Source organism: Schistocerca americana, chromosome 5 (genome assembly GCF_021461395.2).
Source record: "Schistocerca americana isolate TAMUIC-IGC-003095 chromosome 5, iqSchAmer2.1, whole genome shotgun sequence".
Taxonomy (NCBI): domain Eukaryota; kingdom Metazoa; phylum Arthropoda; class Insecta; order Orthoptera; family Acrididae; genus Schistocerca; species Schistocerca americana.
Window position 1 is genome coordinate 604,018,884 of NC_060123.1, and position 21,996 is coordinate 604,040,879.

Below are 21,996 nucleotides of genomic sequence, written 5' to 3' on the forward strand. Positions count from 1 at the left end.
CAGCAAAAACGGAAGCTAAGTGCCCCAGACTTATTATAGATGCTACATTATCAAAAGCATAACGACGACTTATAGATGATTAAAGATCGCATAAACAGTGCTTCAAATGAAAGATCAGTTCATATATACGAAACCTTTGTGAGACCAGTTTTCGAATACGCAGATCCGTCTGGACGCCTAACAACAACCAAACAAAAAGATTATTCAGCAGAGGAAGAAGAATCCTAATAACACATACACCAAACAACGCCATATACGAAATAGCGAATAAAAAACCTTCAAAATGCCGGCTCACCGCACGTGCAAGTAAAATCGGACTGAATAGACTAAGTAGCAATATACAGACTACGCAATTACTTGAGGACAAAATCATTATTTTCAGTTTTCCAAGATTAATAGCCCAATGCATTAAAAGAATAGACGAAGAATACAAGCCGGCCGGAGTGGCCGAACGGTTATAGGCGCTTCAGTCTGGAACCGCTCGACCGCTACGGTCGCAGGTTCGAATCTAGCCTGGTACATGGATGTGTGTGATGTCCTTAAGTTAGTTGGGTTTACGTAGTTCTAAGTTATAGGGAACTGATGACCTGAGATGTTAAGTCCCATAGTGCTCAGAGCCATTTGAACCATTTTTGAAGAATACAGCGCAACAGAATCGCAAACAGGACTAGCCAACAACATCAAACATCCATAACAATATAAAAACGACAGAGTGTTTGTCTGTTACTAAACTGCTCTGCCGATTTTGATGAAACTTAGTATGGAGATAGCTTGAACGCTGAGGAAGAACATGGGGTGCTTTAGAAAGTGTGTAGTACAATATATTTATTGATTTGAAGTATATAACACCAATTAGGGAAAATGTTTACCCTTTGAAAGTCTTTGACTTTTCAACTTCATCATATTTGTGAAAATGCCATGATTGGTTGGCACGAAGAAAGGCACTCTATTGAAGATACCTCATTATACACTATGTGATCAAAATTATCCGGACACTCCCCAAAAACATAAGTTTTTCATATTAGGTGCATTGTGCTGCCACCTACTCCCAGGTACTCCGTATCAGCGACCTCAGTAGTCACTAGACGTCGTGAGAGAGCAGAGTGGGGCGCCCCGCGGAACTCACAGACTTCGAACGTGGTCAGGTGATCGGGAGTCATTTGTGTCATACGTCTGTACGCTAGATTTCCACACTCCTAAACATCCCTAGGTCCACAGTTACCGATGTGATAGTGAAGTGGAAACGTGAAGGGACACGTACACCACAAAAGCGTACAGGCCGACCTCGTCTGTTCACTGACAGAAACCGCCGGCAGTTGAAGAGGGTCGTAATGTGTAATATGCAGAAATCTATCCAGTCCATCACACAGGGATTTCAAACTGCATCAGGATCCACTGCAAGTACTATGACGGTTAGGCGAGAGGTGAGAAAACTTGGATATCATGGTCTAGCGGCTGCTCATAAGCCACACATCACGCCGGTAAACGCGAAATGACGCCTCGTTTGTTGTAAGGAACGTAAACATTGGACGATTGAACAGTGGAAAAACGTTGTGTGGAGTGACGAATCACTGTACATATTGTGGCGATCCGATGAGAGATGGCGAATGCCCGGTGAACGTCATCTGCCAGCGTGTGTAGTGCCAACAGTAAAAGTCAGAGGCGGTGGTGTTACGGTGTGGTCGTGTTTTTGATGGAGGGGGCTTGCACCCTTGTTGTTTTGCGTGGCATTATCACAACACAGACCTACATTGATGTTCTAAGCACCTTCTTGCTTCCCACTGTTGTAGAGCAATTCGGGGATGGCGATTGCATCTTTAAACACGGACGAGCACCTGTTCATAATGCACTGCTTGTGGCGGAGTAGTTACACGACAATAACCTCCCTGTAATGGACTGGCCTGCACAGAGTCCTGACCCGGATCCTACAGAACACCTTCGGGATGTTTTGGAACGCCGATTCCGTGCCAGGCCTCACCGGCCGACATCGATACCTCTCCTCAGTGCAGCACTCCTTGAAGAATGGGCCGCCATTCCCCAAGAAATCTTCCAGCACCTGATTGAACGTTTGCATCCGAGAGTGAAAGCTGTCATCAAGGTTAAGGGTGGGCCAACACCATACTGAATTCCAGCATTATCGATGGAGGGCGCCACGAACTTGTAAGTCATTTTCAGCCAGGTGTGAGGATACTTTTGATCACATATTTTACATACGCGCTCCTGCCCATGCCCCACTGCACGCATCACTTGGCAGCCATATTGCGCGTGTTGCACTGTGCAAAATCATAAGCGATTCAGATGAAATGAGAAATAAGACACTAGATTTGATACTCACTTTCGTATTTGAATGTAAATGGAGGAAAAAACCCACAATTATTGTGGTGTCACCGCCAGACACCACACTTGCTAGGTGGTAGCCTTTAAATCGGCCGCGGTCCGTTAGTATACGTCGGACCCGCGTGTCGCCACTATCAGTGATTGCAGACCGAGCGCCGCCACACGGCAGGTCTAGAGAGTTTCCTTAGCACTCGCCCCAGTTGTACAGCCGACTTTGCTAGCGATGGTTCACTGACTACATACGCTCTCATTTGCAGACACGACAGTTTAGCATATCCTTCAGCTACATCATTTGCTACGACCTAACAAGGCGCCATATTCAGTTTCTATACGTCTTCTGAAAAGATAAATTGTGACTCATGTAGCGTCAAGAGCGACGTTAATCATTAATGGATTAAAGTTAAGTATGAAACTAATTCCGTCTCTCCTTGTCGTGTTCCAGACCTAACGTCAGTATAGTTCTTCCCTCCTCACGCCAGCCTGCGTGAGCTAAAACGCGTGCATTTCGGCCTCCTCTAGTAACACGGTGTTGGCTCTTCAGCCAACACTACACTTATGCCTGAAAAAAAGCGTAAGTTCCCTCCTCAGCCCAATGTGAGAGTGAAAGATGAAGGAAAAGAAACACGTCAGCAGAAGGATGTGGGAGGAGGCACGGTTGATGGTGACATACGTTGGACGCTGGTGGAGGGTGGAGGCTGTAAAGCAGCTGCGGGTAAACGGGAGTGCTCAGGTTTGCAGCTGCACGAGGAGCTCGTGAGCCGACAGTGGCTTTTAGTGGGCGCGTGACGTCGGCCACGCCCACCGTACGTGGAGTGCCCTATCCCGCTGCAGTGAAAGCTGCACGTTCGTCCGTGTCTGGTGCGATGCAGATACCGTTACGCGACAATCTAAAAGACAATGGGGAGGAGCAGGAGCCCGCTGGTTTTCTGCAGAACTGGCAGTGTCGACCAGGGGACGACGATAACTTGACTGCGGCACGGGTGTCAGGGAATCCCGGCAGGAGAGCGGCGGCGTAAATGTCAGCGGCGGCGGCGCATTGCTCGCGGGTCACGGAGCGGGGCCGCAACGGCGCGGCACAACACAGCCCGTGCACAGCCGCGGCCAGTCCGGCCTTCTTAATGTGACGTTCCGTTCATAATTAGAGTCCGCCTGCTGCTCAGAAATTACGCTGGGTGACAAGTCATGGGACAGCTGTGTGTACGCGTACATATTTAAGGTAGTATCGCGTACACAAGGCACACTACTGGCCATTAAAATTGCTACACCAAAAAGAAATGCAGATGATAAACGGGTATTCATTGGACTAATATATATTGTACTAGAACTGGCATGTGATTACATTTTCACGCAACTTGGGTGCATAGATCCTGAGAAATCAGTATCCAGGACAACCACCGTAATAACGGCCTTGATACGCCTGGGCATTGAGTCAAACAGAGCTTGGATGGCGTGCACAGGTACAGCTGCCCATGCAGCTTCAATACGATACCACAGTTCATCAAGAGTTGTGACTGGCGTATTGCGACGAGCCAGATGTTCGGCCACCACTGCCCAGACGTTTTCAGTTGGTAAGAGATCTGGAGAATGTGCTGCCCAGGGCAGCAGTCGAACATTTTCTGTATCCAGAAAGGCCAGTACACGACCTGCAACATGCGGTCGTGCCTTATCCTGCTGAAATGTAGGGTTTCGCAGGGATCGACTGAAGGGTAGAGCCACGGGTCGTAACATATGTGAAATGTAACGTCCACTGTTCAAAGTGCCGTCAATGCGAACAAGAGGTGACCGAGACTTGTAACCAATGGCACCCCATACCATCACGGCGGGTGATACGCCAGTATGGCGATGACGAATACACGCTTCCAAAGTGCGTTCACCGCGATGTCGAAAAACACTGATGCGACCATCGTGATGTTGTAAACAAAATCTGGATTCATCCGAAAAAATAACGTTTTGCCATTCGTGCACCCAGGTTCGTCGTTGAGTATACCATCGAAGGAGCTCCTTCCTGTGATGCAGCCTCAAGGGTAACCGCAGCCATGGTCTCCGAGCTGATAGTCCATGCTGCTGCAAACGTCGTCGAACTGTTCGTGCAGATGGTTGTTGTCTTGCAAACGTCCCCATCTGTTGACTGAGGGATCGAGACGTGGCTGCACGATCCGTTACAGCCATGCGGATAAGATGCCTGTCATCTCGACTGCTAGTGATACGAGGCCGTTGGGATCCAGCACGGCGTTTCGTATTACCCTCCTGAACCTACCGAGTCCATATTCTGCTTGCAGTCATAGGATATCGACCAACGCGAGCAGCAATGTCGCGATACTATAAACCGCAATCGCGATAGGCTACAATCTGACCTTTATCAAAGTCGGAAACGTGATGGTACGCATTTCTCCTCCTTACACGAGGCATCACAACAACGTTTCACCAGGCATCGCCGGTCAGCTGCTGTTTGTGTATGAGAAATCGGTTGGAAACTTTCCTCATGTCAGCACGTTGTAGGTGTTGCCACCGGTGGGTGAATGCTCTGAAAAGCTAATCATTTGCACATCACAGCATCTTCTTCCTGTCGGTTAAATTTCGCGTACGTAGCATGTCATTTTCGTGGTGTAGCAATTTTAAGGGCCAGTAGTGTATAAAAGGACAGTGCATTGGCTGAATTGTCATTTGTACTCAGGTGATTATTTTGAAAAGGTGTCTGACGTGATTATGTCTGCACGAGGGGAATTAACAGACACTGAACGCGGAATGATAGTTGGAGGTAGACGCATGGACGTATCACTTTGGAAATCCTTAGGGAACTGAGTATTCCGAGCTCCACAACGCCAAGAGTGTACGGAGAGTAGCACATTTCAGGCATTACCTCTCGCCACGGACAACGTAGTGGCCCACGTCCTTCACTTAACCACCGAGAGCAGCGTCATTTGAGTAGAATTGTCGCTGCTACCCAGCATTGAACGAAGGGCATCTCCTGGTCTCGTAACCGTATCGGTTGGATCCTAGACGACTGGAAAACCGTTGACTGGTCAGATGAGTCCCGATTCCAGTTGGTAAGAGCTCATGGTAGGGTGCGAGTGTGGCGCAGACCTCTCGAAACCATGGACCCAACTTGTCAACAAGGCACTATTGAAGCTGATGGTGGTTCCTTAATAGTATAGGCTGGTTTGCATTGATCGCTGGCTAGAAATGTCCGGCTACCTGGAGAGCATTTGCAGTTATTCATTGACTTAATGTTTCATAATAGCATTATACAACCAACCGGTTGCATATTGCTGCTTTGTATATTGGTCTAGGTTTCGACACCTAATAAGTGTGTCTTCATCAGAATGAAATTTTGATAAACCGTAAATTACGGTTCATTCTCATGAATACTCCCTTAGTAGGTGTCGAATCCTAGATCAATGTACCAAATAGTAATTTGCAATCTGTTGCCTGTGTAATCCTATGTTCCACGTTTAAAATTGTAAGACTTCATCTTCGCAAACAAATGGTTCAAATTGCTCTAAGCGCTGTGGGACTGAACATCTGAGGTCATCAGCCCCTTAGAACTTAGAACTAGTTAAACCTAACTAACCTAACACACATCCTTGCCCGAGGCAGAATTCGAACCTGCGATCGTAGCAGCAGGGCGGTTCCGGACTGAAGCGCCTAGAAGAGCTAGGCCACAGCGGCCGGCTTCTTCGCAAACAGCGATGGAATTTTTATGGATGACAATGCGCCAAGTTAACGGGTCACAATTGTTCCCGATTCGTTTGAAGAACATTCTGGACAATTCGATCGAATGACGGGGCCACCCGGATCGCCCTACATGAATCCCATCGAACATTTATGGGATAGAATCGAGAGGTCAGTCCATGCAAAAGATGTTACACTGGCAACACTGTCGCAATTATGGAGGCAGTCATGGCTCAGTATTTCAACAGGGGACTTCCAACGACTTGTTGAGTCAGTGCGACTTCGACCAGCCGCAATAAGCCGGGCAAAACGAGGTCCAACATAATAATAGGAGGTATCCCATGATGTTATGCCGGAGCCAAGGTAGCCCCTGATGGCCGGCAACCCATATTACACCACAGAGGACGAGGTTGTCTATGTCCAAGGCGTACCAAAAGCACCATGGTAAACACCGGTTATTTACATACAAGTTAATGGAAACAGACATTCCGAGCACTACTTCCTGCAGGGGGAGCTCGAGCCACGGCCTGCAGGAAGTATCACTACGCCAAAACCTGATTGACTGGAGACAGCTGTTTAGGGGCTAGAACCAGCCCCGAAGTTGAGTTCACTCCGGATGCAGACCTCGTGTACTTCGACGACTGAAAAATTACGACTTCGTCTCTGTATTGGACTCTTACTACTGTGTGTGTGTGTGTGTGTGTTACCACAAGCCTTTGTGGAAAATTAGAAGTGAATATTTGTTTGCCTCAATTAAGAGACTTTTACTGGCATCGTCATTGTTACCTTTCGTTTGTTGTTCAGTCATCGACCTTGTGAACTTACATCAATAAAAGTTGTGTTTGTGAAAAATTGCGAATTGTTCAAATGGTTCAAATGGCTCTGAGCACTATGGGACGTAACATCTGAGGTCATCAGTCCCCTAAAACTTAGAACTACTTAAACCTAACTAACCTAAGGACATCACACACATCCATGCCCGAGGCAGGATTCGAACCTGCGACCGTAACAGCCGCGTGGTTCCGGACTGAAGCGCCTAGAACCGCTCGGTCACAGCGGCCGGCTATCCTCCCATCATTCAGCAAGAATTTGGAATCAATATATTTCCTCGTTTATGTTTGAAATTAATACTTAACTGAGGAATTAAAAAACCGGTACGGTCGCAGGTTCGAATCCTGCCTCGGGCATTGATGTGTGTGATGTCCTTGGGTTAGTTAGGTTTAAGTAGTTCTAAGTTCTAGGGGACTGATAACCACAGATGTTAAGTCCCATAGTGCTCAGAGCCATTTGAACCAATCAAAAAACGTACATTACTGGACTGTTACGAGGGCCACGGCACTTTTCTTATACTGGCACATTTGATCTACTTCAACCCAGAAATTATGTATGTATCTTCACCTCGGATAGCAGAGGGAAATTTGACCGATCAAAGGAAAGGTGCGTGCACGGGACAAAAACGGCAGCTTTTGTTTGTGAATGAGGGGCAAATGGGAGCCCCACTGTCCAGCGTTGGGCAGCGAAATCTGCCTGCAGTTGGCGGCCGTGGCTCAGTTCGCAGATAATGCCGTCAGCGATAACATCGCGGCAGCTGCTGATTGCTGACTCCCGATTATCGACATCCATGCCGAATCTATTGCGCTATCCAGCCCGGCTGACGTCACGCCAACTCAACTGTTCCGTGTTAGATTAACGATAGGTGCTCGCCTGCCTTGGCAAAACTGCAGATTCTTTTTAATTTCTTTGCGCAAACATATTTCGATGCTTTTGTGACACAACCAGTCAGTGGTTTCTGTATTTCACTTTTCTTTCTTGTTGCTGCGGTCTTCAGTAACAAGACTTGTTCGACGTAGCTGTTACTGAGCAAGCCCCTTCATCTCTGTATAACTAGGCCGCAATCCACGTCCATTTGTACTTGCTTGCACTAGTCAGTCCCTGACACACACACACACACACACACACACACACACACACACACACACACAAACTCGTCTAGCTTGAAAGGGGAGACCAGATGGCGCTATGGCTGGCCCGCTAGATGGCACTGCCATAGGTCAAACGGATATCAACTGCGTTTTTTAAAATAGGAACCCCCATTTTTTATTACATATTCTTGTAGTACGTAAAGAAATATGAATGTTTTAGTTGGACCACTTTTTTCGCTTTGTAATAGACGCCGCTGTAATAGTGACAAACGTATAAGTACGTGGTATCACGTAACATTCCGCCAGTGCGGACGGTATTTGCTTCGTGATACATAACCCATGTTAAAATGGAGTGTTTACCAATTGGGGAAAAGGTGTATAATGTGTTGATGTATGGCTATTGTGATCAAAATGCCCAGCGGGCGTGTGCTATGTACGCTGCTCGGTATCCTGGACGAAATCATCCAAGTGTCCGGGCCGTTCGTCGGATAGTTACGTTATTTAAGGAAACAGGAAGTGTTCAGCCACATGTGAAACGTCAATCACGACGTGCAACAAATTATGATGCCCAAGTAGGTCTTTCAGCTTACGTCGCGGGTATATACTTCCCTAAATAAACACATTGATGATTCCTTCATGCCTCAGGACCTTTCCAGTCAGCCGATCCCTTCTTTTAATAAAGTTGTGCCGTGAATTTCTGTTGTCTCGGGTATTACATGCCGTAGCTCTTCATCTCATTAGTCATTCGATATCTCCATGTCATCTTCAACATTTTCTGTCGTGCTACTTTTCAAAAGCTTCTGTTCCCTTCTCTTTGGACTGCTAATCGTCCACGTTGTAGCTTCTGAAACATCGTCGATTACATAGATGAAATAGCTAACGCCACAGACACATCTTCAGAAAAAGTACAGTGCGTTTTGTGCGAAGAATTGAGAAATTTTATACTAACCTCATTTTTTTTGTTGATTGCTGACCAAACTCAAAGGCTAAAATTTCTTTTACTTTATCACCAATGTTTCCAACGTTCTGAAAAGAATACAAATGATTCTACGTGCCTATGTTTACCGGTTTACGAAAACTAGTTCTCATACTTATTATCTTTCAACGGCGTGAAACAATAACTGCACAAGACTATTAAGGTTTTGTGGTCCGGCAGAATGTAAACGAACGTGAGAAGTGTTCTGGACTGCAGAAAACGAAAAAATGATTTTCTACGAATTCACTGCATTTTTCCACCTGCATCTTTTAGCTACAGGAAAACGGAAGTTCTTGACAGAATCCGGGACCTCACCTAACGTGGGAAGCAATCTCAGTGGCAGAACAGTCCAGGCACCACTGTTAACCCAGCCCCACAGCTTCGCTTCCGACAGCTGCAAAAGAGCGCACTCCTCGCTACAGGTTGCGAGGGCTCATCCTGGAAGCAATTCCGAAAGCTGTGACTTAGCCATTTCTCCTCAGTACCCTTTCTAGTTGGAGTGGCTAGTCCAGCAAGGTGTGCAGAAGAGCGTAAAAAGTTTGAGAACTACGAGGGAGAGTCACTAGCAGAAGGGAAATTGCGAAGACGAGTCTGTATAGCTCAGTCGGTAAGAGCATTGCCAACCACAGGCGAAGTTCTGGGTTCGCATCCGCGTCCGGTGCACAGTTTTAATCGTCCAGAAAGTTCCAAAAGAACGAACATTCTTGTGCAGGGTGAAGAAATTCATTCCGGAATGAGAAAACTGCTGTATTTGAAACAAAATTATTGGATCAGTCATCGCATTCACCAGATAAAATTTTCTCCCGATAAACGTTTCTCTGACGAAGAGCTGTCGCCTAAAATGGGATAACTGGTAAAAATATATGCTTGAAGACGAATGTAGACGACGCCAGTGGGTTGAAGCCAGTATTGCGAAACTGATAGCGTCTATGATTGTAGACACAGCGACATTAGTCTCCGCTTCACCTTGGTCGTTTTGTGTGCGCCGGAATCCTGTCTGACCTGAAAGTCTTGGCGGCAGCGCGAGTACTGGTAGAGTTAATATTGGTCGGCATGAAATCGCTGCATAAGAAGCTAGAAGCGTGTTTGGGTTCCTGACTGGATAGAAAAGGGCGTCAGCTGCTCGGTTGCTCAGCGACCTCGCTGCAAGAAACTGTTGCAGACGAACCGGGAAGTTATTTCAACCACCTGAGGATGTCACCAGAACCGTTCACGTTTCTTTTTAATAAAGTTAATGCATGAAAGAAAGACACTACCATGCGTGAATCATAGTCGCCAGATATGAATCTGGTAATCACATTACTTTCTTTGTGGCGATTAATAGTTGTGTCTTCAGTGGATGTCTGCCAGGTGTTTTATTTGCTTGCAATTTTCAGTCCGTAGCTCGTGGTCTTGCAGTAGCGTTCTCGCTTCCCGCGCCCGGGTTCCCGGGTTCGATTCCCGGCGGGGTCAGGGATTTTCTCTGCCTCCTGATGGCTGGGTGTTGTGTGATGTCCTTAGGTTAGTTAGGTTTAAGTAGTTCTAAGTTGTAGAGGACTGATGACCATAGATGTTAAGTCCCATAGTGCTCAGAGCCATTTGAACCATTTTTTTTTTTTTTTTTTTTTGCAATTTTCGTAATTCATTTGAGTATGTGTTTCTAATGATTGATTTCTCGATGTGTTCCTAATGGAGTGACTTCTGGGTTAGGCTCAGATGTCGTCACACCATTTGTGTCGAGATCGCGTCGGACGACCTCAAGTGAACACTTCTCTGCTCCTTTTTGTAGCCAACGTGACTGAAATACCACAAACAGCTACCCGTAGCACAGATGTCCAACAAAGGAACGAAATGTTGCGTGTCATATTTAATTTTGTTGACACCCTGCCGACACGAAACCCAACCTCAAACCACTCGCAGTGTTAGTTTCGTGTCCCCAAAGTTGTGTAACCTCCCCATTATATTTGTTTCTGTCTCAAATTTAGCCCTGATTTTACCTCCCACTCTATAAAAGTCTACGTATTACCAAAACTATTTCCTCACAAACAGTTATCCACCTTAAACTCGTGTGCTTGTCTTTATATTAAATACACAACGGAAGTGAAACAGTTATCTGGTCCTAATCAGAATCTCCACGTATGTTGTGTTAACCGGGTACCTAGAAACGACGGAGAGGCTCCGTCCCCGCCACAGCCGCAGTGGTCCACAACCCCACGACGACTACCGCAGTCCACACTTCACCCCTCCGCCGCCCCACACCAAACCACTCTTTCAGGGTTATTGTGCGGTTCGGCCCCGGTAGACACCCCTGGGAACGTCTCACACCAGACGAGTGTAACCCCTATGTTTGCATGGTAGAGTAATGGTGGTGTACGCGTACGTGGAGAACTTGTTTGCGCAGCCTATTGTGCGGTACATGGAACGCCTTTGTGTTTCTCTTTTTCGTAAGCTGAAACTGGAGATGAGTAACTTACAAAAATGAAGAGATTTTCCTTGTCATCATGGGCTTCTTCCATTTCTTGAGTTTCAATGTCTACCCTTACACAGAGTTCGTGACCCACTGCTACACCATCGATGGTGACTGACTGCTCTTCAAATCTAGCAACGTTTCTTCTCAGTGCTGCTCGAAACTGAACAGTTGTAGAAATACTATCCTAGCTTTTTAAATTTGTAACCTATTTCACATGTATATGTACTACATTGAATGAAATAAAAAATAAACTTTTCGTAGTTGTATTTTTTACGTCGCTAAACACTTGCACCAACTTATTGTAATCAGTAGCTTCTCAGCAGAAGAAGCACCAGGTCTAAAATGTGTGTCCTGTTTTGTCAGAGTAGACGAGACTAGTTGCTCCAAAAAGTGTAACCTGTTTGGACTCATTCTGTAGAATCCGTGCAATTTGTGTTCGTGCTGGGGAAGCTGACGAGATACCACAGCCAAACTATGTTTGATACCATCTTTTTCAGTTCTTTGAGCTTCAAGCAATGACAAACGAAAATAAAGTTCTCTCCATAAGAATTCACGATTGCATTTGGAATGGAACAGAAACATGGTTCGTGCCATCTCATTGCTTGTCATATGGTGAGTCGCATTGTGTATTGTATCGTGTATCGTGTCATCCCAGTGGGAACACAAGTGTCGCACTTTTAAGCGTCGCATCGCGGAACCTTCATTAAAGTGTGCTGCATTGCATATTGTATCGTCTCAGTGTGAACTACGTGTAAAATTGGCTCGAAAAAAAAAATAAAAAAAAATATCACGCCCCTTAAGGTACGCAACTTGGGGGTGGGAGATGTAAGATGGGTTGCCTATCTGAAGGTGCGTGAAATATTTTGCAGGTCAGTTTTATTTTGCTTACGCTGTGTACCTGGTGACGTGTTCCTGGCTTGCAACACGTTGCCTGGGTATACCCTCGGCTAGCCTGGCTACTGCCGCATCTCCCACAGTGGTGGGGCTCAAGCAGTGACGGGAGCAGAGGAGCCGCTCGCTGACGTGTTCCCTCTCTGTGTTGCAGACGAGTGGCGGCCGGCCCAGCAGTGGGAGGGCCACGTGACCGCCGCCCCCGCCGCCGCCGACGCCCCCCGCAGCCGCGCAGGTGAGTCCGGCTCAGCGCTATCTCGCCGGCACCGCCCTGCTGCCTGCCTGTGTGCGTGCGTGCGTTCGTGCGTGGGTGGCTTACAAGGGCCGCGCGTCATGCCTCACTCGAAAAACGAGCATACACTGTAGAGACAAAACATTATGACCACTGCCCATCTTGAGACGGAGTGCTGCCCGGAGGTGCTGCAGGCGCGTGGCGGGATAAGGATGGGATGGAAGACTGAGGACTCGTTCTAGCGGCGATGGGGAGCCGCAAATGGGGAAAGTCCACTGACGTAAGCGACTTTTATAAAAGGCGGAGTCTTGTGGCTCGGAACATGGGAGCGGTCGTCGCGGAAACGGGGAAGTTGGCCTGCTGTGTCGCTTACTATATTCGTCAGCGTCCAAATTGGTTGAAGGACGATGAAACCACGTATAGGTGTGGACGTCCACGCCGCGTATAGGAGGCTGTCCACCGTGTAAAGGAAGGGCAGGCGACGATCTGTAGCAGTTTTGAACACACGGTACAATATCCAGCCACAAGTGTTTCGGAGCACACTATTCGGCGCGCGTTGTTGATCGAGTGTCTCAGAATAGATCTTCCGTGGTGACCTGACCCAGAGAGATTGTCAGTTACGACGGCAGTCATCGATGTTGGACTGTGGATCAATGAAAGAGGGCCGCCCAGTCGGATGAATCACTTTTCCTGTAACACCAGGTCAATGGCCGTGTCTGTGGACAAAATATCGATGTATCGATATCTGTTCCACGTATTATTGATAGTCATACGCGATACTTGCACCACCAATATATAGATATCAAATCGGCAATATCGAGTGCCGATATTTTTATTTTACTTTATTTTTCTTGCTATTTTTGGTAAATATTTGAAATTGTAGTATAACATAATTTTACTTTTGCTGTGTGATGGAGTCTTACTACCTTTTTGAGCTTTCATCACTCCAGTCTTTCTCTTTGACTGTGTGAAGCAAGTACAGGTGGCACAAAGGAGAAGTCTGATTCCACTGACCGGTAGCGGTGTGAATGCAATAAGAAGATTTCCGAAGTGAAGAAATAGCACAACAGTAGCGTTAGAAAACAAGATGAACAAAAATCTGAATGACAAGATTGGTCTTTGTGGCGAAAGGAGGCGGGTGAGGCGAAATGCTGACGTAATCGGGACTCGGCGCTACCAACAGAAACTGCCACGTTTAACTTCACCGCGCAGTTTTCACACTACGACTGCTGGTTCGCTGGCGTTTGCAAAAATGAAAAAACGGCGAACTAGATATGAACTGTTCCAGGCAGATCGCATACGTGAAGGCACACCTTTTACTGTGCCACTTACACGTAGTTACCATTGTTAACAAAATTGGTTATCGCCATGCGTGAACGTGCATCGTTTTCGTTTCAATTCTTCCTGTTCCTCTAGTAGGCTGCTAGCTTGTTGATGTACAGAATATCTAATAATAAATCAGTATTTTTTATAGTAAAGACAGCAACCTGGTTGCAATGGATTTTATAGTCGAATTGACCATGGTTTCGACTCCTAAACTAAAGGAGTCTTCATCAGAATGTCTATTACATACGTAAGAAGTTGAACATAACAGCTCTCGTCATACAATTTTAACGCCACCGAGTCTGATGCCACTTGTTTCAATATACACAAGCAGCCCTTAGTGGCAATCTTTAATTTTTAACTAGAAATGACATTGTGTGACGTGGGCTTTTTGGCGTTAAAATTGTATGACGAGAGCTGTTATGCTCAACTTCTTACGTATGTAATATAAATTCTGATGAAGACTCCCTTAGTTTAGGAGTCGAAACCATGGTCAATTCAACCATAAAATCCATTGCAACCAGTGGGCTGTCTTTACTATAAAAAATATTTTCACGGTTGCTGCACACAGCTATGTTTAAAGTTGTAATAAATCAATATTTAAATATACGGTTCTAAAATTGTTAGTTTTTTTATATTTATAATGTGTAGCAGATATGTTTTTAGGCCGACATGTCGATACTTTTTTCGTCTATATATTGATATATTTGTAATTTTTTTCGATGCAACGAGCGCTGATAACGATATTTTTTAAATATCGATGTGACGGATTCCCGATGTTTTTAAAAATATCAACAGTCCCAGTGCGGATACGTCGTCATCCACGCGAACGGCTTCCCTAAACATGTCGCCACTGATGCAGGCCGATAGGGGTAGTATACGCTATGGGGGATTTTCACCTGGGCTCCCATGGGGTCTGTGGTGGTGATCAAAGGGTCCATGACTGGTGCTACATACCTCCGGAAACCTGCCAAGGACTTGTCGAATCAGTGGTAGACGAAACTGCTGCTGCATTACGTTCTAAAGGTGAATAAACACGCTGTTACGAACGTGCTCATAATATTTTGCCCCCTCAGTGTATCCGGAGGTGATATTGACCAAAAAATACAGATAAATAGGGGACTATTAAATCCTCATGTCCCAGAAGGACTCCCTATCAATGCTTGCGCTAGTCATCATTTGATAGAGCATTCTTTTCTCCGCAAAATATAAGATTTCCACGGTTCCAGCACTTCACTTCGATCAGCCGCACCTCCGGCAGTCCCATCAACTGTAAACACCAAAGTGATAAAACTTGTCAGTGTAACAAAATGACAGCTTCATATACCATTTATGTGAAGAGGACAATCCAGTGGAACTCGAGAGAGATTCTGTCGTTACGAAATTTGTTGACTACTTCGAGTGCGACTTGAAGCAAAAATAGACATTCCAATGATATCAAATTTACAGAACGTGCTCGATGCAAACCATTCAACCATATTCCCGAGTTTTGAAACTTTAGCACATCTGCTCACTGAAATACAACACTTCAGTTTTTTCACGCCTCATAGCAACATTTTATCGTCCTTAGCTGCAGAGGATCCTACTCACTGAGTGCTAAAATTAGTGGAAATATGTGAATATCTTCATTTACTCGTTCAGCAGATCTGCACAAAAAATTTTAACATCATCTGAGATGGTCAACTGGGGAACTCTACATCACTTGACATACAGTCACCGTAACAAAAGTTGTTGAAATACGCCTAGAATCACTGGATGCGTCAGTGAATATTATGCCTCTAACAAAAGTTGCTTTTAACAAAAGTGAACATTTTACCTCTAACAAAAGTTGCTTCTAACAAAAGCTGGACTGTTGATGCAAACACTCTGTTCTCTTATACACTCCTGGAAATGGAAAAAAGAACACATTGACACCGGTGTGTCAGACCCACCATACTTGCTCCGGACACTGCGAGAGAGCTGTACAAGCAATGATCACACGCACGGCACAGCGGACACACCAGGAACCGCGGTGTTGGCCGTCGAATGGCGCTAGCTGCGCAGCATTTGTGCACCGCCGCCGTCAGTGTCAGCCAGTTTGCCGTGGCATACGGAGCTCCATCGCAGTCTTTAACACTGCTAGCATGCCGCGACAGCGTGGACGTGAACCGTATGTGCAGTTGACGGACTTTGAGCGAGGGCGTATAGTGGGCATGCGGGAGGCCGGGTGGACGTACCGCCGAATTGCTCAACACGTGGGGCGTGAGGTCTCCACAGTACATCGATGTTGTCGCCAGTGGTCGGCGGAAGGTGCACGTGCCCGTCGACCTGGGACCGGACCGCAGCGACGCACGGATGCACGCCAAGACCGTAAGATCCTACGCAGTGTCGTAGGGGACCGCACCGCCACTTCCCTGCAAATTAGGGACACTGTTGCTCCTGGGGTATCGGTGAGGACCATTCGCAACCGTCTCCATGAAGCTGAGCTACGGTCCCGCAGACCGTTAGGCCGTCTTCCGCTCACGCCCCAACATCGTGCAGCCCGCCTCCAGTGGTGTCGCGACAGGCGTGAATGGAGGGACGAATGGAGACGTGTCGTCTTCAGCGATGAGAGTCGCTTCTGCCTTGGTGCCAATGATGGTCGTACGCGTGTTTGGCGCCGTGCAGGTGAGCGCCACAATCAGGACTGCATACGACCGAGGCACACAGGGCCAACACCCGGCATCATGGTGTGGGGAGCGATCTCCTACACTGGCCGTACACCACTGGTGATCGTCGAGGGGACACTGAATAGTGCACGGTACATCCAAACCGTCATCGAACCCATCGTTCTACCATTCCTAGACCGGCAAGGGAACTTGCTGTTCCAACAGGACAATGCACGTCCGCATGTATCCCGTGCCACCCAACGTGCTCTAGAAGGTGTAAGTCAACTACCCTGGCCAGCAAGATCTCCGGATCTGTCCCCCATTGAGCATGTTTGGGACTGGATGAAGCGTCGTCTCACGCGGTCTGCACGTCCAGCACGAACGCTGGTCCAACTGAGGCGCCAGGTGGAAATGGCATGGCAAGCCGTTCCACAGGACTACATCCAGCATCTCTACGATCGTCTCCATGGGAGAATAGCAGCCTGCATTGCTGCGAAAGGTGGATATACACTGTCCTAGTGCCTACATTGTGCATGCTCTGTTGCCTGTGTCTATGTGCCTGTGGTTCTGTCAGTGTGATCATGTGATGTATCTGACCCCAGGAATGTGCGAATAAAGTTTCCCCTTCCTGGGACAATGAATTCACGGTGTTCTTATTTCAATTTCCAGGAGTGTATGTTCTTCCTGACTATTACGGGACTATAATCTTCTGTTCAGATCGCTTCCAGCGAAACAGCCGCAGGACGTACCACAATTTGTAGCTGATCAACAGCTACAGTAACCTTTTTTGTTATTATTGGAGGGATCATTTTTTGCGTTAACTGTGATGTCGCTGGTTCATCCTGCGCTAACCGGTGGTGGAGATTACAAGTACCGCTTCGAACACTGGTGTGGATTACAAATGCGCAGTTGTGTAGTTGTGGGATCTGCGATAATGAACGATAAGCAAATCCACTGCAACAAGTAATCGAGCAATACACTTTTAATGTTTGTGATGCGTCAATGCGAATGACGAATGAGTCTATGGTCTAATAGCCAAACGCTAGTGCCTCGAAAAGAAAAGAAAAGTAATTAAGGTCTCGTTCCGAAGTGAAGTATTTGGACATTATACGTGTGAAAGTGGCAGAGAACCGAGTTCACAAGTTTAATTTAGACTCCGCAGGTTAGATTAGTGTGTCCTTCGGACTACTATAAATCAGTATATCTCTTTTTTTGCTAAGGCGGCTTGTCAAAACAAGAATTTCTTTTATCAGATCGGCCTGAGTGATTGACGGACGTAGAAGCTCTCGAGAATCCGAGGCATTTCTGGGGGAGATTAAGTCTCAAAACAGAGTCCGTTTTTAGCAATTAGATGCGTGTCTTTGACAGTCGTGACATGTGTGATAGCAGCTCGCTGTAGGGAGGAGGCTGTCTTCACCTGTAATGAAACTTTGTGTCGGCAGCCGACAGATTAAAAGCGTGCCACGGCAAGAGTATGGCCCGGGTATTACTTCGAGCAGATGACATCAGAACTTCCAAAACTATTTTCCACCTTATAGAAATTTTAAGCCTTAATTGATTTTGCTGCCTCAATCAATATCGGGTGTGAAGCGTTAGTTATTTATGTGTTCTATTTATCAGACTCACGATAACGTCACGATATGGAACATCGCAAATGTACAAACAAAGAACTTACACTTCACTCGATGAAAAATATTTATGCTAACCTTTTACACTTCTGTATTTATGACTTATAATTTATGTTCAAAGATTCCGTTACGGTGTATAAGGAGTTGTCAAAGAGAAACTTGTTTAATCTAAATATGAAAACAGTTCTGCTATCTTCCAGACAATTTATTTCCATGCGTGGATTGACAAAGAGTTTTATAGCTGTATACTTCACCGCTTTTTTGCCAAAGTTAGATTCATTATAGGGTAATGCAGATCGTTTTATCGTATACTGACGGAGTCGTGAATATCTCAGTTACTCTCACACTCAAATGTTTCTGAGCACTATGTGACGTAACATCTGAGGTCATCAGTCCCCTAGAACTTAGAACTACTTAAACCTAAATAACCTAAGGACAATAAACACATCCATGCTCGAGGCAAGATTCGAACCTGCGACCGTAGCAGCAGCGCTGTTCTGGACTGAAGCACCGAGCAAGGTGGCGCAGTGGTTAGACACTGGACTCGCATTCGGGAGGACGACGGTTCGATCCCGCGTCCGGCCATCCTGATTTAGGTTTTCCGTGATTTCCCTAAATCACTCCAGGCAAATGCCGGGATGGTTCCTCTGAAAGGGCACGGCCGACTTCCTTCCCCATCCTTCCCTAATCCGATGAGACCGATGACCACGCTGTCTGGTCTCCTTCCCCAAACCAGCCAACCGGACTGAAGCGCCTAGAACCGCTCGGCCACAGCGGCCGGCTAGTGGTTAGCACACTGGACTCTCATTTTGCAGGACGACCCTTCCAACTCGCGTCCGGCCGTCCTGATTTAGTTTTTCGGTGATTTCCCTAAATTGCTTCAGGCAAATGCTTGCATGGCTCCTTTAAAAGGGACGGCCGATTTCCTTGTCCCTCCTTGCCTGATCCGAGTTTGTGCTCCGTCTCTAATGACGTCGCAGTCGACGGGACGTTGAACACTAATCTCCTCCTCCTCCACCTAGCGGGATGTGGAAAACCGCCAAAAACACCACATCCAGGCTGTCCAGCACACCTACCCTCGTCGTTAACCTGTCGGGCGGATTCGGTCTAGGGCTGGCGCATATCCCCATCCCGGAAACGGCGCTTTAAGACGCGCGGCTATCCGGGCGAGAAGCACCCAGAAGACGTGGTCGGATGTAGACGTAAACATCATCGGCTGCTATGTGAATGTTTAGAACTGCGGTTCTCTATGACAGCCACCAGACCGGTTTAGTGTTGTTAGTGTTTAGTGTTATTACCAGGTCTGGGAGGACATATAAGACAGCGGTATCAGTAGGGCTGTTGGCTCAATATCGATATCTTTACAAAAAAAATCGTTATATTTCGGCGATCCTCTTTCCCTCAACATGTCGATGTCAAAATGGCATATCGAGTGCCGATATTTTTATTTTATAATATATTTTTTTCACAATTTCGGTAAATATTTGAAGTTGTTCTTTTGAAATTGCAGTAGAACACAATTTTACTTTCGCTGTGTGAAGGAATCTTAGTACTTTTTGAGCTTTCATCACGTGCATTCCTTCTCTTTAACTATTTGAAGTAAGTATAGGTGGCGGAAAGAAGAATTGCGATTGCACTAGGGACTGGCGGTGTGAATAGAATGACAACATTACCGATGTGAAGAAACAGCACAGTAGTTCCGTTAAGAAATAATTTTTAAACGCAACTGGTGTGCTATTTCTTCAATCCGGCGTTCCTCAAAAACAGTTACTGAAACTAATGAACAGAAATGTAAATGAGAAGATTGGTCCTTGCGGTGGGCGGAGACGTGCGAGAGTAAATGCTGACGTAATCTGTGCCCAGCTTTACCAGAAGAAACTTCAACGTTTAACTTCATCACGCAATTTTGACATTACAAATGTGCAGAAGTAATAAAACAAGGAAGTCGACATGAAGTGTTTTGTACACTTACATGGACTTAACCACTTTGCCAAAGATGGTTATCGCCAAGCGTGAACGTGCATCGTTTTCCTTTCAATGCTTGCTCTAAGGGGGATAGGCATACTGCTAGCTTGTTGAATAGAGTATCTAATAACAAATCAGTACGTAAATATACTGGCAGTATATTTACAATGTACAAATGATATTTTTACAGGCAGGTGCGTCAATACTTTTTCCTTGGATCGTTGATATATTTTTCGATATATCTCGGGTTACTAATGATATTTTTAAATATCGATATGTCGGATTCAGGATATTTTTAAAGTATCAACCGTCTTAGATATCTGCTCCTAGTTATCAGCGCCAGAGCTTAAAAAGGGCCTCATTGTGGGTCGCCATTCTTGAATTCAAGCTCTTGTTGACTTCTTGTCCCAAAAACATTTCAAAATCTGCTTGGTTAACCAATTGTTGTTCACACATACATGTGTTCAAAAAAATAGCAATGCCTCTTCCGCAGTGTTTGATTTATGTTTCTTTGTTGCTATAAACTTCTTCATTGCTTCTTAATTTCCATAGTTCTGTCTTTTTTGGTTGACCAAGTATTTTTCGAACGAGTTTTCTTTCTAGGACTTCAAGTTAGTGTGATTTGTAGTTCAGTACTACACATTCGCTTGCATAAAGACATTCTGGTTTTACTACTGTGTTGTAGTGCTGTATCTTCTAGTTTTTAGACAAATACCTTTTGTTGTAGAAATTCCAAGTTATTCCTTAAGCGCTCTCCATTTTATGTACTCTTTCTTCTACAGCGAATTTTTCTAAGCCATTTTCTTGGATAATTTCTCCCAAACATTTAAATTTATTTCCCCTCTTTATGTGGCCAATATCTATTGCTAGAGATTCAGGAGCATTTTTTATATTTGTCATACATTTTGTTTTTTCTACAGAAATTCTTAAACCTGCTTTGTTCACTATTTCTTCTAAGAGATTTATTTGCACTCCATCATTTGTTAGGTTTTCAGAAAGAATGGCAAAATCGTCCGCAAATGCTAAACAGTGAATTTCAATATCTTTGTTTTTAGTTCCCAGTCTGATTGGTGATAGCTTCTGTTCTTTTAGTTTCTGTTTCCATTCTCTTACTATTTTCTCTGCTACTCAGTTAAAGAGGAGTGGAGACAGGCCACCACCTTGCCTTACAACTGTTTTTGTGTTGAATGCCTTCGATGTTTCACCCCGAAACTTTACTTTTGAGCGTTTCACGAATATGGTTTGCTACTTTAGATTTGATGCCAGATTCTCTGATCACTTTATCCAATGTTTCCCTATCAACCGAATCAAATGCCTTTTTAAAATCTATTATTATTATTATTGTTATTGACAGCGGCTGAAGTCTTATAAATATGTTGGTGAGCATAACTGTTATATAGCATAATGCTATTATTAATTTCGCATGAATTTAAAAATCTGTGAACACCCAGAATGTATAAGAGCGAAAAGCCGGCATCCAGAGCCGCTGTTATAGAACTGATATTGCAGTGTCTCCTGGACCAGACAGAAGCGGAAATGAGAAAGTCGGCTGACTGGAAAGCGCGGCGTCTGTGAGTCGCACGTGTAAAGGTAGTGTACGCGTCAGCAGAGGCGCAGGCCGGCACTTCCTGTCGGTTGCGTGCGTCCCTAGTTCGAGGGATTCCGTTAAAAGGCAGAGCGCGCACAAGAGTGACGTGGCACAAGGCATGCAACTAGCGTGGAGCGCGCACACACACACACACACACACACACACACAGTCTAATGGAGCTGCGCCTAGCGGACTGCAGATACGTGACTGAGTCATATGGCGGGCCATGTCACCGCCAGACGAATGCTACTGTTTTGCAACGCGCATATTCTGTCCGGCTGACAGCTCACACAACGTTCTGCTTTGGTTATGCTATCGTCTCTGTACCCAGGACAATGAGAGACGATATCTGAGTTCACTGTACATTTCCTTGGTTTGCCGAGAA

The 21,996-nt window shown here is 45.8% G+C and overlaps 1 protein-coding gene across 1 annotated transcript in view; it reads left to right on the forward strand.

The window, feature by feature from the left end:
- The window catches only part of LOC124616578, a 287,115-nt gene extending 274,502 nt beyond the window's left edge, over positions 1 to 12,613 (forward strand). Inside the window, exon 5 of the mRNA XM_047144898.1 lies at positions 12,402 to 12,613. Within this exon, the coding sequence (XP_047000854.1) occupies positions 12,402 to 12,613 (212 nt within the window). The remainder of the gene's footprint in view (positions 1 to 12,401) is intronic.
- Positions 12,614 to 21,996: the final 9,383 nt, after the last annotated feature.